The sequence below is a fragment of the Rhagoletis pomonella genome, unplaced genomic scaffold, assembly GCF_013731165.1.
Source record: "Rhagoletis pomonella isolate Grant_MI unplaced genomic scaffold, Rhpom_1.0 Rhpom_scaffold_00004, whole genome shotgun sequence".
In the NCBI taxonomy this organism is placed as follows: Eukaryota; Metazoa; Arthropoda; class Insecta; order Diptera; family Tephritidae; genus Rhagoletis; species Rhagoletis pomonella.
The window spans coordinates 48,801,960-48,815,590 of record NW_023458558.1 but is presented as its reverse complement, the minus strand read 5'-3'; the positions used below and the strand labels follow the sequence as shown (position 1 = coordinate 48,815,590).

At 32.7% G+C, this 13,631-nt stretch overlaps 3 protein-coding genes across 3 annotated transcripts; 1 reads left to right on the top strand and 2 right to left on the bottom strand.

Moving 5' to 3' along the window:
• Positions 1-900: 900 nt before the first annotated feature.
• On the top strand, positions 901-4,592 carry LOC118737709 (valacyclovir hydrolase). The gene is made up of 3 exons (XM_036468409.1): positions 901-1,515; positions 1,590-1,845; positions 4,245-4,592. The coding sequence occupies exons 1-3, from the start codon at positions 1,008-1,010 to the stop codon at positions 4,336-4,338; spliced, it is 858 nt and encodes a 285-aa protein (XP_036324302.1). The 5' UTR covers positions 901-1,007; the 3' UTR covers positions 4,339-4,592.
• A 1,548-nt stretch (positions 4,593-6,140) lies between these two features.
• LOC118737708 (protein D3-like) lies at positions 6,141-7,103 on the bottom strand. Its single transcript, XM_036468408.1, has 3 exons — positions 6,944-7,103; positions 6,556-6,890; positions 6,141-6,446 (listed from the first exon to the last, which is right to left on the bottom strand). The coding sequence occupies exons 1-3, from the start codon at positions 7,001-7,003 to the stop codon at positions 6,308-6,310; spliced, it is 534 nt and encodes a 177-aa protein (XP_036324301.1). The 5' UTR covers positions 7,004-7,103; the 3' UTR covers positions 6,141-6,307.
• A 1,529-nt stretch (positions 7,104-8,632) lies between these two features.
• LOC118738504 (protein D2-like) lies at positions 8,633-9,884 on the bottom strand. Its single transcript, XM_036469440.1, has 3 exons — positions 9,663-9,884; positions 9,239-9,573; positions 8,633-9,130 (listed from the first exon to the last, which is right to left on the bottom strand). The coding sequence occupies exons 1-3, from the start codon at positions 9,720-9,722 to the stop codon at positions 8,974-8,976; spliced, it is 552 nt and encodes a 183-aa protein (XP_036325333.1). The 5' UTR covers positions 9,723-9,884; the 3' UTR covers positions 8,633-8,973.
• Between the last annotated feature and the right edge of the window lie 3,747 nt (positions 9,885-13,631).

Here is a 13,631-nt window from a genome sequence, read left to right as displayed (position 1 = left end):
GTAGGTTCTTTCCCTAACAATCCGGACCGGATCCGGTAATTATAGAATAAGCGAAAAGTTTGCTCTCACAAGTGGAACATAGTCCAGATGTACGGGAACGCGAAAAAAACAGCTCAGAGAAAAAGTCCGGGCTGCTTCGGGCAGGAAGAAGAAGACACTTACGATCCAATACGTTCCAATTTTCGCTCTATTACGCATTTCGTTGAGTACGGGAATGGTTTCTGGGCTGTTTTGGGATCCCGCGTTGCGTAGGGGAAAGAACCTAATATGTGATAATTATCTGTTAAGAAACAAAGTTATATAGGCAGGTTCTGCAATTCACTTCCGAGTGAATTTCAAATCAAAGCGAGTTGCTCTGGCGGTATCACAATCAGCGCCACCTTCTGTATTCGTTTCACCATGGGAGTTCCCATGAACGAAAGACACAAGATCACGTAAGAACAAGAGAGTGAAAAAAGTCGATTTTTTTAGCGGGTTCTACGCCATCTTGTTTCACTGGAACACGAGCGAAAAGTAAACAAAGCAAAGAAAACAACGAAAACCAAAATGAACCAAAATTATTGTCAACCACTTTAAACGCACAATTTAGGTAAAATGATGCAATAAAATGCTTGAAAATGTGTTGTCATGTTGAATTAACTCTTCTTTACTTAAATACAAGTGTAAAATAGTGGTGCTTGTGATGTAAACAAACGCTCAGCTGACGAACCCGCTTTCGCAAACTTTTTTCTCAAAACCAGTTACAAATACGTCGCGTTCTTACGTGATCTTGTATTTTTGGTTCATGGGGAGTTCCAGCGTAAATTCGCCGTGCGTCAGCTGTTGTTAGATCGATAAATTATCAGCTATCGATTATTTACCGGCAACCACCGATCATTTTGATAAGAAAATCATATGTTTTGCGTTGTTGTTGTACTCTTTCTGCATAAATTTTGCATTTTTTAAAAGCTTTTTTAATCTTTAAATCACTTAATTTTCTAATCAATAAATTAAATAATTGGTGCGCAATGCTCCAGATACGTTCGAATATCTATAGTAGAGTGCTAAGACCGCTAGGAAATCTCTCTGCGATGCTGCAAAACCACATTCACACCGAAACTAAAGTGCAGATTAATGATGACGTCGCTATCAACTATGTACAAAGCGGCAGTGGTGAAAAAAGTGTGCTACTAATGCCAGGGGCACTAGGCTCCGCATGGACAGATTTCAAACCGCAAATTGAGAAGTTACCAGAACTGTTGTCTGATCACACAATCATCGCATGGGATCCGCCAGGCTATGGGAAATCCCGACCACCGGCACGACATTTTGATCTCGACTTCTTCCAAAAAGATGCACGCTATGCTGTTGATTTGATGCACGCCTTAGGGCGACCCAAATTCTCTATATTAGGTTGGAGTGATGGCGGTATAACTGGCTTAATTGTAGCTGGCCGCTTTGCCGAATGTGTTGACAAATTAATTATTTGGGGGGCAGGAGCGTATTTAAATGCTGAGGAAGAAAAAGCTTTACAAGGCAAGTAGATTTTAGTAGTGCTCACTTCATAATACTTGTGTTTTGGGTAATTCTTTCACTTATCATCTCTAAAGCCATACGTGATGTACAAAAGTGGTCGCCACGTATGCGTGAGCCAATGGAAAAAGTCTATGGAGTAGAGGAATTCGCGAAATTGTGGGCTGAATGGGTTGATGCCGCTGCTGCAATTTATAAAGAACGCAAGGGCGACTTCTGTTGTGCTGAAGTAAAACAAGTGAAGGCACCGACTTTTATTTTGCACGGAAAAAAAGATCCTATGATTGCTGCTGAACATATACCTTACCTGAAAGAACGCATACAAGGCTGCCAGTAAGAAAGTTTTAAATTTACATACATATCTTCATCATTAATGCAAAATTTTATGTTGGGCATTTTGTCGGAAGATCTTTTTTTAATAATTCGAAGCACTTCCCTATGCTTTTGTTGTTTGCTTCTACATCTCAAAAATGTGTGTGTATATTAGACTGCATCACTCCCCATACAAAAGAAAATCGGTACTATTTTTCCATTGGAATTATAAAATCTATTATATTTTAAGAAGTCCACCAAAATATTTCGGAAAAATATTAAGATTTAAGTGAGCTGGACCGATTTGAAAATACCTCCAAAAATGGAGTTTTTTATGAATAAAAATTGTTTCTTAAAGATATTTTTTTGAAAAAATCCCCTCAAATGACAAAACGGTTGAAGTTTAATATATTTGCATAAAAAAATTTAAAAAAAATTTTAACCGAATCGTAATGATGATATTTTTTATGCTGTTTTTTAACTTTTTTCAAAGATTGGTATAGGAAAAACTGGAATAACTGAACCTAAACTCTTCCGATTTAGACTTGAGAGGTGTCATTGGAAAGGTATTTTCCACCCTTTTTATTTCTTTGCTAAGAAACTCATTCAAAGGATGAAAGAGAAAGGTAGGATGAACGAATATCATTCAAAGTTGAATTAAGATGTGTTGGTATTCGAAAAAACAAGATGGGACACGAATGACGTTTTTTTGGTTAGAAATAAAAACAGTGTGAAAATACCTTTCTACTGAGATCCCATAAGTCTAAATCAGAACATTTTTGACCCAGTTATTCAAGTTTTTCGTAAACCAATCTTTGAAAAAAGTAACAAAACAGCATCAAAAATCTCATTCTTACGATTCCGTTGAAAAGATTTTCAAATATTTTTATGCAGATTTTTTAAGCTTAATCTAATTTGTCATCTGAGGGGACTTTTTTCATAAAGTTCTTTAAGAAACTTCTTTTTTATTCATAAAAAACTTCATTTTTGGAGGTATTTTCAAATCGGTCCAGCTCGCTTAAATCTTTATATTTTTCCGAAATATTTTGGTGGACGTCTTAAAATATAATAAATTTTGTAATCCCGGCGGTAAAACCGCAACTTTTTTTGGTGATGCAGTCTAATGTACATACATACATAAGCCCTGTTCGCGTACGCACTATCTAGTAAATCCAGTACTAATTTTAGTGGTTTTTTACTGAATGTCGTTTTCGTACGCAAAAACTTGCAAGAAACTAGCAAAAGAGGGGAAATTGAGAGAGCAAAAATGACAGCTGAACTTGCAAGTTTTACTGGATTTTTACTGGATAAATTTCTACTAGCAACTATTTGCTAGTAAGAAAAACAGCTGATTGCATGTTGCTTAATATAATTCACATTAACAAAATAATTGTTTGTGGTGCTTTTAGAGTTGGAATTGACAAAATAAACCTATTTAAATATTTAATAAGATGGAAAACACTAGTTTTCTAAGAAAATTGCATCGGAAAATAACAAATTAATCAGCTGTTCATAAAACCAGCAACTTCTTGCTGGTTTTGCGTTTTCGTACTTTCTTGCATATTTCACTCATTGGGAGTAAATATTGGCTTACTCTCCGAAATTTGGTTACTGGCAAGTTACTGGATATTTTTTGCTGGAGAATACGAAAACACAACTAATCATACATATGTAGGTACATATCAGGGAAGTTGCGAATATTTGAATTTGCATTCGCATCAAATGATACGAATGTTTTGCGAATGCGAATGTGTGCATGGGCAGAGAGTCCACTCTACTATCATTGAAATAACTCTAAGTCTGTCTAACCAAGGTGCGGACAATAACCGGCCTTTAGCTAAACTAAAATACTATAAATTGATAAATCTGGCCGGCAAATATTTGAGCGCTCCACCCGCCAGCATTCCAAGTGAGCAATGGTTCAGTGCAGCCGGCTTTATATACGAGCCTCTAAGAAATCGCCTCATGAGAAAAAAGTCAGCAAAATTACTTTTTTTGAAATATAATATGCCCCTTTTGAACTTTGGCTACTAGATTAAAATACCAGATTTAATAATCATTGAGTCATGATAAAAATACTGTATAGGTTAAACACTCGTTCAATTATCTAATAATTCACAAAATTTTTAAGTAATAAAAACGATGACTTACGTTGATTATAGCTTTTTTAATGTTATTCTAACATTCGCATTCGCATTCCGAAAATTCGCATTCGCGAGTGTGAAAATATGACATTCGTAACATCCCTAGTACATACAAAGTACATACCTTATCTTAAATACATTTTATGAAATCATATTTTTGTCTACATAGCTTTTGCCTGGATTAAAATAACATGACTTGCATTTTTTTATTTTTTATTTAGCGATATATGTATGTACTAATGCATCTATAACTAAGGTTGGATATTTTTATTTCAGATATTACGAGTTCCCTGAAGGTAAACATAACATTCACTTGCGCTACGCTGACGAATTTAATAAATTGGTTGCGGATTTCTTGTTGCAAAAATAATGATGTCCCTTATGGGGACTCTAAATTAAAGTTGGGAATTTTCTTACAACCTGTATACAGAGATGAGAACTTCCAAAGCCATTATCAACACAAATACGCACTACCAAGCAAAAATAAATTTCATATATTTTTATAGGACAGTTCTAAAGTATAGATAATATAATTTTCAAAGTGTCAATTTGTGTACACTGCCGGAACAAAGTATTGGCACAGCAAATTTTTCACAATATATGCAACTATTTTCATTCTAATATTTTTCCGCTAATTTCGTATAAAAATATGGTTCATTCTACAACAAAAAACATTATATAATTCCTTAACTTTGTACAAAACTCGCGAAAATTCAGCAAATTTTCATGAAGATTTTCAAATTTTTGATCAGTTTTTTTGATGTGTATGCAGATTGTAGCCCAATCAATTTTATTATAATAAAGTGCAAGGAGTAAGTAGCTAGGAATTACCGTTGATTTTTGACAATTTTTTTACGCAGTCTCTTCCATACAAAAAATGTTTTTTCGAAAATACATACATACTTTATATGGAAAAAATGAGAAACACCTTCAACAAAAAAAATCTCAAAAATCAACGCGATTTTTGACTAACTCCGAACTTGCAGTTTTTTTACTAGAATTTAATGGACTGCAAATGCATATAAAAGTGAGCTTAAGCTCCGCCTCGACTTTCTGTACAAATTCTTGAGCTTGAGATCACTCCATCAGTGCAAACATTGAGTCTGAACTTATGCTCGCTTTCTATGCTTAAGGCCCAATGTTACTCATACGCTATATCGTACATGGCCAAATGTGTCCCTACTCCAACATGGCGTATGAGTAACATATTTCATGTTAAAGTCGGATTTGTTTTCATTCGCAATGCAAACTTAAAATGAAAATATCTTGGCGAAAATAAGTTGCGTTCCAGATGCTTCACGATATTAACGATTTGCAGGAACAGATGACTTATTTATAGGCCGATTTGGCTGCTTTTTATGTTGTTGTTTTTATAATTGATACTGGTTATGTAAGCAGAAACATTTTTGCCAAAAATGGTCTTGAAAAATCGTATATCTGATTTGTTTCACATTTGGCATGTTTAGTTGAAGTAAAAAGTACATTCGGCATAAAATGCATGTTTTCTTCGTTCAAAAACAATATTAGCAAAACTTTCAATGGAAATTTTAGTAAAGTAATGCCAGGTAACGTCACGTCAGGTAATTTAGCTGATTGAACACAAGGCAGAAAAGATTTCCACATTTCAAAAATTGGAAAATAAATCGTAGACATTTCTAATATTACAACAAAACCTTTTATACAAATGTCTTGCCCAAGTCGCAGAGTTTTGTAATTTTGTAATCGAAGTCAAAGTCCACTTCTGCTTTTTTTTTGTAACGTCGCGCCAGCTCGTTTACTAATATCTTTAAATCATTACTACCAACAGTTGTATTTTTTTTTACTGAATAAGGGGCCATTTAATTGCTATGCAAATCTAGAAAAACCTTTTTAAAATGTTAACTTTTTCAGTTCACGTACCGCCAGATTGGAAATACCCATATCGAATGTTGTTTCCTCAAAGATTTTTTTTCTGAAATCGTCGAACGTAGTACTTTGTATGGAATAAAACGCTGCAAAACTGCCCACTTAAAATCCAATTAAAACTCTTTAAATTTTTACCAAAGTTTGTTGAAATATTTAAATATTGCATAAAGTTTGAATCTTGGATTTATACTATTCTTGCTAAAGAATAAATTATATTTTTATAAAAAAAAAATAACTAAAATGAAATATCAAAAAAATAAAATAAAATGTTAAGACTGATCAATATGTGGTGCGCATATAATTTTACAGCAGCATAACTAACATGTACATAAATAAGTCCTTGTACTTTTGTTCAATAATAATATATGCAAATCACTATAAATTACAAACGAAGTCGTATGCACAATATTTGTTTTAAATTATTCTGTGATGCTCTACGTTGAAAGCGTGGCTTTTAATATAGGTACATAGTCATCGTATTGTGCCTCATAAAAATTTCCAGCGATTGGTTCACCTAAATTGAATTTGGTAATATATTCTCTTGTCTTCATTTTTAAACGGCCTGCGATAGAGCTGCATACAAAAATAAATAATATACATATGTACATATTTTAGTAAAGAACACTATCTAATTTTATGTTTAGATATGTATGTGTGTATGTATGTAGACAAAAAAACTTACGTTTTCGGAATGAATGTTTGTGCTTCAATTTTATTTGCCTGCTTGAAGACTAGAAAAACGTAGCGGTGCAGTCCAGTGCCCTCTGGAGGACCAGAACCGATATATTCTGCTACAATTTGACCCTCAGCTACTTTATTTCCAGGAATATTAACTACAAACCAATGCAGAATTTCACGATAGGTGGGCTCAACACGCGACGGTGCATCTGGATCGATCATCAGCAATGTATATAGAGCATCATTATCTGCTTCCCAAGTAACTGTAGGTTCATCCTTCACCTGAGTAGGAGTAAGTTCTTTACCTAGCTCTACCTTGGTACCGCTGGGATAACTGACCTAAATTATAAAGATACATGCAGACATATGTTTTTTTTTTAACTGTATATTACCTCCAGCCATGCCTCGGGCTTGGTATCAATAATGTCTGGGGTTATGCCACTCGTATCCATTATTCTGCCTTGCCAAATGAAACTAAACGCCGGGATTGTCCACAGAAACGTTCGTTTATATGTACATATGCAGCTCTTACCATTATCAGTGTAAAAATTTTTTTGTATTAATGAAATATTTGATAAAATACTTGCATGTATGATTCCAAGTACTGATAACAATATCTACGAGTTGATTTATACACTTGCCACCAGTGTGACCGCGGGCTTGTGAAAAATTGTAGCAGAGCCGAAACTTTAAATATATCAATACGTATCACTTGTTTTTCATTTTAAGTATCAACGTATCAGTATGGAATAATATGTCTTATATATAATCTTAAAACAAAGTTCAATATAGCATTGCTGAATATTTTTATTTTTTAATTTGGACTTTATTTAAATGTGCTGTTTATATATACGTCTTTGCGGCACAATTAATATATGTATGTATACTTCCTTAAAAGGGTAATGATTATCTAGGTTTCAAAAGTCTATATCAGCTGGGTTACTTGGCATATAGTTTAGTTTGACAAAAAAAGACAATAGAAGTTTATATGTATTTACTTTCAAAATTGTTACATAACTTATGAAATCTGTATGATTCGCTTTGAAATTCGATGTGCATTCGATTGACAACATCCAAAATATTTTACAAAGATAAATAATAAATTTTTATTGGTGTGGAATCAACTTTTTCGGCAAAAGCTCACGCTTGATTCTCGCCGTTATCGAAGCAAGATATGACACAACTTGCTTCGGCGATAACGAGCGAACGTTTGACACTCGAAAAATTTTATGATTTTTGACACCAACGTAGTTTTAAAATTGTAAACATATCTGGCAAGTTTTTCGACTTCTACTGGAATTTTTTTACACGATAGGAAAAGTATTAAAATTTAAAAAGAAGTGTCCCTCCAAAATGCATCGAAAAATCTATCACTTTTGATGCACTTGGATCAAAACGGTCACATTGCTTACCACTGATAATTTTCAAACATACATACATACATACATAAGTGTGTTAAAAATCCTTGGCTATTCTTTAAATACATACATATCATTGATTGCATTATGCAGTCCCAAGCACATGAATATATTCTAAATACCCTAATCTGGGCTGTTATCAAAAAATCAAAATCACACGAAATATATAACCTTGGTTTTGAGAAATAAATGTTGAAGTACTGTTATACATATGTATGTATGCATTTTTGTTTGAAACTTAAATGGCATTGTTTGCCCAAAAGAGCAAAAACCTTTCTGTGGATCGTCTGGTAAATTTCCCCGTTCTAAGTCCCATTGAACATTTGTGGAAAAAAATCAAACGATAACTAAATCAACATTAGCTAAGAACTGAGGGACACTTTCTTAAAAAATGGGGTAGGAAATTAGGGAGGAAATTTTGTAAAATCCTTGCAAGTGTTACCAGTTTCTTAGTTTTTAGTTCAATTTATAAAATCATGAGCAGCTTTAAAAAATATAGAAAAAGGCGGAACCTGTCCACAGGTGAATGTATACATTACATATGTACATACATATGTATGAAACCTTTAGGGTATAGAAAAATAAGTGTCTCAACTTAATAACCATTTGAAAAACTAGCACTTCTTATAAAAAAGATGTGGCCCTTAAAAAATTTATAATTAGTCTCAACTTGTTTACAAACGTGATTATTCAATATGCTTCAACATAATTAAGGTCATCACTGAATCCAAGCAAGTGCAAATTTTCGTTAAATCTTCGAAAATGATATCGCGGAATCCGAATTTACTCGAACGCAGCACAAACTTTGAATACACATGTTCGTAGCGATTCAGATTCAGTAATCGAATTTTCGTAGATTTCACGAAAATCGGACTGCGATGGATTCAGCGATAGCCCTGAACAACAAGAAGCTAATAAATACATTTCAATTTATTTTTTTCCCGAATTAATTTTACAGCCTTTTTAATTATTCTACACATGTATTTATTTCACAGAAAAAAAAATTATGCCTTATTTGCCTCGCTGGCCCACTTCGCTCTTAGTATTCCCACGTAGTCATCGTATTGTGCCTGATAGAAATTTCCAGCGACCGGTTCACCTAAATTGTATTTGGCGATGTATTGCCTAGTATTTGCATTGCGGCGGCCTTCGCGTGTTGTACTAAATAAAAAAAACAAAAAAAAATACTTAGGTTATTAATAATCTGCATATTTGCGAAAAATTTTAAATGCATTTGAGAGATCATTTGCTCCTTTAAATTAAACTTACATCTTTGGATTAATGTTCGTAGTATCAATCTTTCCCGCCTGCTTAAAGACCAGAAAAATGTAGCGATGCAGTCCAGTTCCCTGTGGAGGTGCAGAGCCTGCATAAGCAGCAATAGTTTCACCTTGCGTTACTTCATTTCCTGGAATATTAACTACAAGCCAATGTAGAATTTCACGGAATGTGGGCTCAGCACGCGATGGTGCGTCTGGATCGACCATTATCAAAGTATATAGAGCATCATTATCTGCTTCCCAAGTAACTGTAGGTTCGTCCTTCACCTCAATTGGAGTGATTTCTTTGCCCAGCTCCACCTTTGCACCGCTTGGATAACTGACCTGAAATGTAATGACTCATTCTTATGTGATAAATATACATACATATATGTATATTATTTGGTTAATGCATATGAAAAACCATGTATCACCTCCAGTCGTGCCTTAGGTATAACATCAATGATGTCTGGAACAATGCCACTGGTATCCATTACTCCTCTTTAACTGATTCACTTAATTAAAGTAAATGTCGATGCCGCAAAAAAGAGTTTTTTATATGACTAGTATGTAGCACAAAAAATTAAGTTCTGAAATTATTGTATGAGTTGATAAACGACGTGTAACACTGCAAGCATTGATTATATTATGTACATTAGAAATTGATAAGAGAGCGCTCGTCCGAGCACCATCTAAATTAGAAAAAAAATTAAGTCCAGTTTAATGTTTTGTTTTTTATTCAGTTCATTTCAAGGATTGAAACATCACAATGGACAATCAGGTATCGATTTATATTCTCAAATAATAGAATCCTGCGCTGGTCGTTTTAATTTCTTTAAATATTCGTCATTCTCCATTTGAGATAAATTATTTTTAATCTCTTCAATAACACCAATGCCTTCCCGTAGAGAGAAACGTTTGGTTTTAAATTTTTGTACCCAAGCTGAAATGCAATTGAAGGTACGGGTGAATAAAAACTAAATCTGTTTTTATGTTATTTTTTGTAAACATTTCTTAAGTTCAACAAATAAAAGAGAAAACCCCAGGAATGACCAAGAAAAATTTATTGAAACCAAGGCAAATTGAACAGTTAGTATCAATAGAACAGCTGACATGCTTTTTTTTCAAATTATTTCGTCTCTAAAATGACAAATATTTCTAATTTCTTCAATTTTCATTTCATAGAACGAGAATTGGACCCTGGTAGAGAAGCTTACATAAATCGATAACTTCTTAGAAAATTTAAGTCAAATAGGGTTAATAATGTGCTTCAAATTGGCCGACTCATTGAATTAATAAGCGGTCAAAAAATGTACTTCTTATCACGAAGATCAGTAGCAGTAGATAACAGTAGATAGCCAAATCCTCAATTTGACTTTCGCAATTAAATTCCCGATAGCGAAAATAAGACCTTCAAGAAGAATGCATGCATTGTACATTATGTATTCATGGCATAACGAAAAGGCATTATTGCCGTTAATTGATTAGCTTTATACATATGTACATATATGCATAAAATTTGAGCCCTTAATAATAATATTAGTACAACGTAAACTTTAATTTTTTTCTTCAAAATTGTATAGCTGGGAGCCAGTTTGTGGTATCTTTGGTCCCACCAGCGAGGTAGTACGGGTTACTAAACCCAATTTTTTTGCCCCTATCTGGTAAATAACAAGAGCTACAGAATCTTAGAATTTATCTGTCTATGGCTGTATATATAGAGTTTCATGCACATGAATATATATGGGTCATTCCATGTAAAAGAGGAAACCGACATAGGTTAAAAGTGCCTTAATTATCCCCATTTCCGATGTAACCTCTTGCTAACTGACTAGATCTTATTTGTTGAAAAATATTTGAAAACACAACCGACTTGAATTCTCATATAAAAATTCAGGCTTATAAAAATTAGGTACCACCTTTCCGATGCAAAACTTTCGAAATGGGTTATCGTGGTCCAAAGTTATGCGGTAAAAACATAAAAAAGAAAAAAAAAATATTCCTACTAATTGATAACTTTCTCTTTTTTTAAGTCCGTAAAAAATAACAATAATTTTTAAGAAAAAAAAACCGACTCATAAAAATTAAATCTTAAATTTTAAGATAACGCTGTAATACATAAAAAAAATATTTTTAAGCAAAAAAACCGACTTCAATTCTCATATAAAACTTTAGGATTATCGTTAATTTCCCCATGATCATTTCAATATATTTTTCAACATATATCGTGTATATAAATTTAAAAATCACTGCAATATAAAATTTTTAGAGTGTTGATAGTTTTGAATTTCTTGAAGTTTCCCATTTTAAATAACTTGAGTGGAATTCCAAAATTTTCTAAACTTTCAAAACTTTGTGAATTTGAGAAATTTTAGTAAATCACAATAATTCAATATAATGATGAATACTAGCTTTCTAGAAATTTTTTATTTTTCAAAAATTTTGAGAATTGTAAAATTCTAACAAATGTTTTCTAAGTAAAAGTAACGAAAGTAAAATTATTCGAATGTTGAAAACATTTTCATATTTCGTCGTTTCGATTTGGAAAAGTTCAGAAAAGTGGAAAAATTTTGGAATTTTTCAAAAATGTTAATAAGGGTACTCATATATACGCGCAAGTTTCATATTTGGGCAATTGGGCAACTTTGCGCCATGTGTTTCACGAGGACAATTTTATATTTTATGCAATTTCTCACATTTAATTATTTCACTTTACTTAATTTATAAAGTTGAACAATTTAAACTCAAATTTTTAGCAAATATTTAGGTTTTACCGCAGTTATTTCGAAAAAGCGTTGAGCACAAACCAAAATGAATGTAAACAAAATAGCTGATTGAGGATTGCACAGCACAATGCGCAAAGTTGCGCTATAAAATTGCCGCGCAAAGGTTTCCTTTTTGTGCAAATGGCTTTCCATACAAATTTTGACATTTCATTTGCGAGGGTTTAAAATTGCACAGTTTGCCCAGTTTGCGAGAGTTTTGCGCTGTTAAATGAGTACCCTTAATATCTTTTAGAATTCTAAGAATTTTCTATTTTTTACACACAAGTACCATGAACATAAGAATTTTTCAACAATTTGTGATGTTTCACATTTTTACATTTTAGGATGGATTTTAGGATAAATAAAATTCTCAAAATTTTGGAAAATATAAAAATTTCTAAAATCTCAAGAATTTTGTACATTTCAAAATATTCTCATTTTACCAAAATTTCCAGAATCTCCCGTGTTTCGATAGTTTTTGAAATTTTAAAATTATCCTAAAAATAAGGAATTTCAAGAAATTTAATAATATAAAATTCAAAATTTTTGAATTTACGTTGTGTGTAAAATAATACAATTTCGAAAATATAAAAAAAGTAAAAATTGAAAATTAAGTATATAATTTCAAAATTCTGTAAATTGAGTGAATTCGAAAAACTGATAGGCCTCCTTAAATAACATAATACTTCGAGCTTAGCCCACAGCTAAAATTTCAAACTCAAGTGAAATTTTACACACTTTTTCCATGAATTAAAATTTTCAAAAGCATCCATTCTTTAGGTTTGTTCCCCAAGTTTCTCGAAGTCACTCGAAAAGTGATATATGCACGGTTTATGGAGAATTTTATTTTCTTTCACTTACCGTATCTCGTATTACGATCATTTAATTGGTTCGTAAGATATGCCTGATTAAGTGGAACCACTCTTTTTTTAAGCTAAATAACGTTAAATTGCCAATATCTCGAAAACGTATCCTTACAAAAAAAAGTTAACTCGCTTTTCAGAATCAGCGAGCGATTCTACATACAGATTGGATAAAGGCACCTGGAGAACGAAATCAAAATTAAAATTTGTGATCCAGTGTAATCACCAATATTTACAATACTTGAAAGAGAGACAAAATCGGAATGGTTTACTTTTCTGTGGAATCGAACAATATGTATAATCACTTACAACAGTCACAAAAATCTGTCACACCAGTCACAACTTTAAATATTTTTTAACAGTTGTTCCTATGAAAATCAAAAGAAGCTTAATTTTCAATAGAAACGAAAGCGTGAAGTTTATAATTTCATTATTATTTCAAAATTAAGTATTTTTTGGCTAAGATTCGTCTTTTAGTGCGCAAAGGTAAAATGGAGGGATTTTCATTGTGCCACCAGTCACATTCATTCAAATAAAACCTACAAAGAACATAATTTAATTTACAAATGATTATATTTCGGAGTAAAATGTCCCACCCGTCACAATGGAATGGCCCATATGTGAAAAACACGCCCTCTAAAACAGAGTTATTGTAGTGCCTTTATTTTTTAGTAATTTGATGTGCGGTTACATAAAATGAAAGCTATTTAGTGGGTGAAGTTAGGGAACCCCTGCTCTAAATTATTTCTAACTTTGAGTTAACCGTTAGATGTTT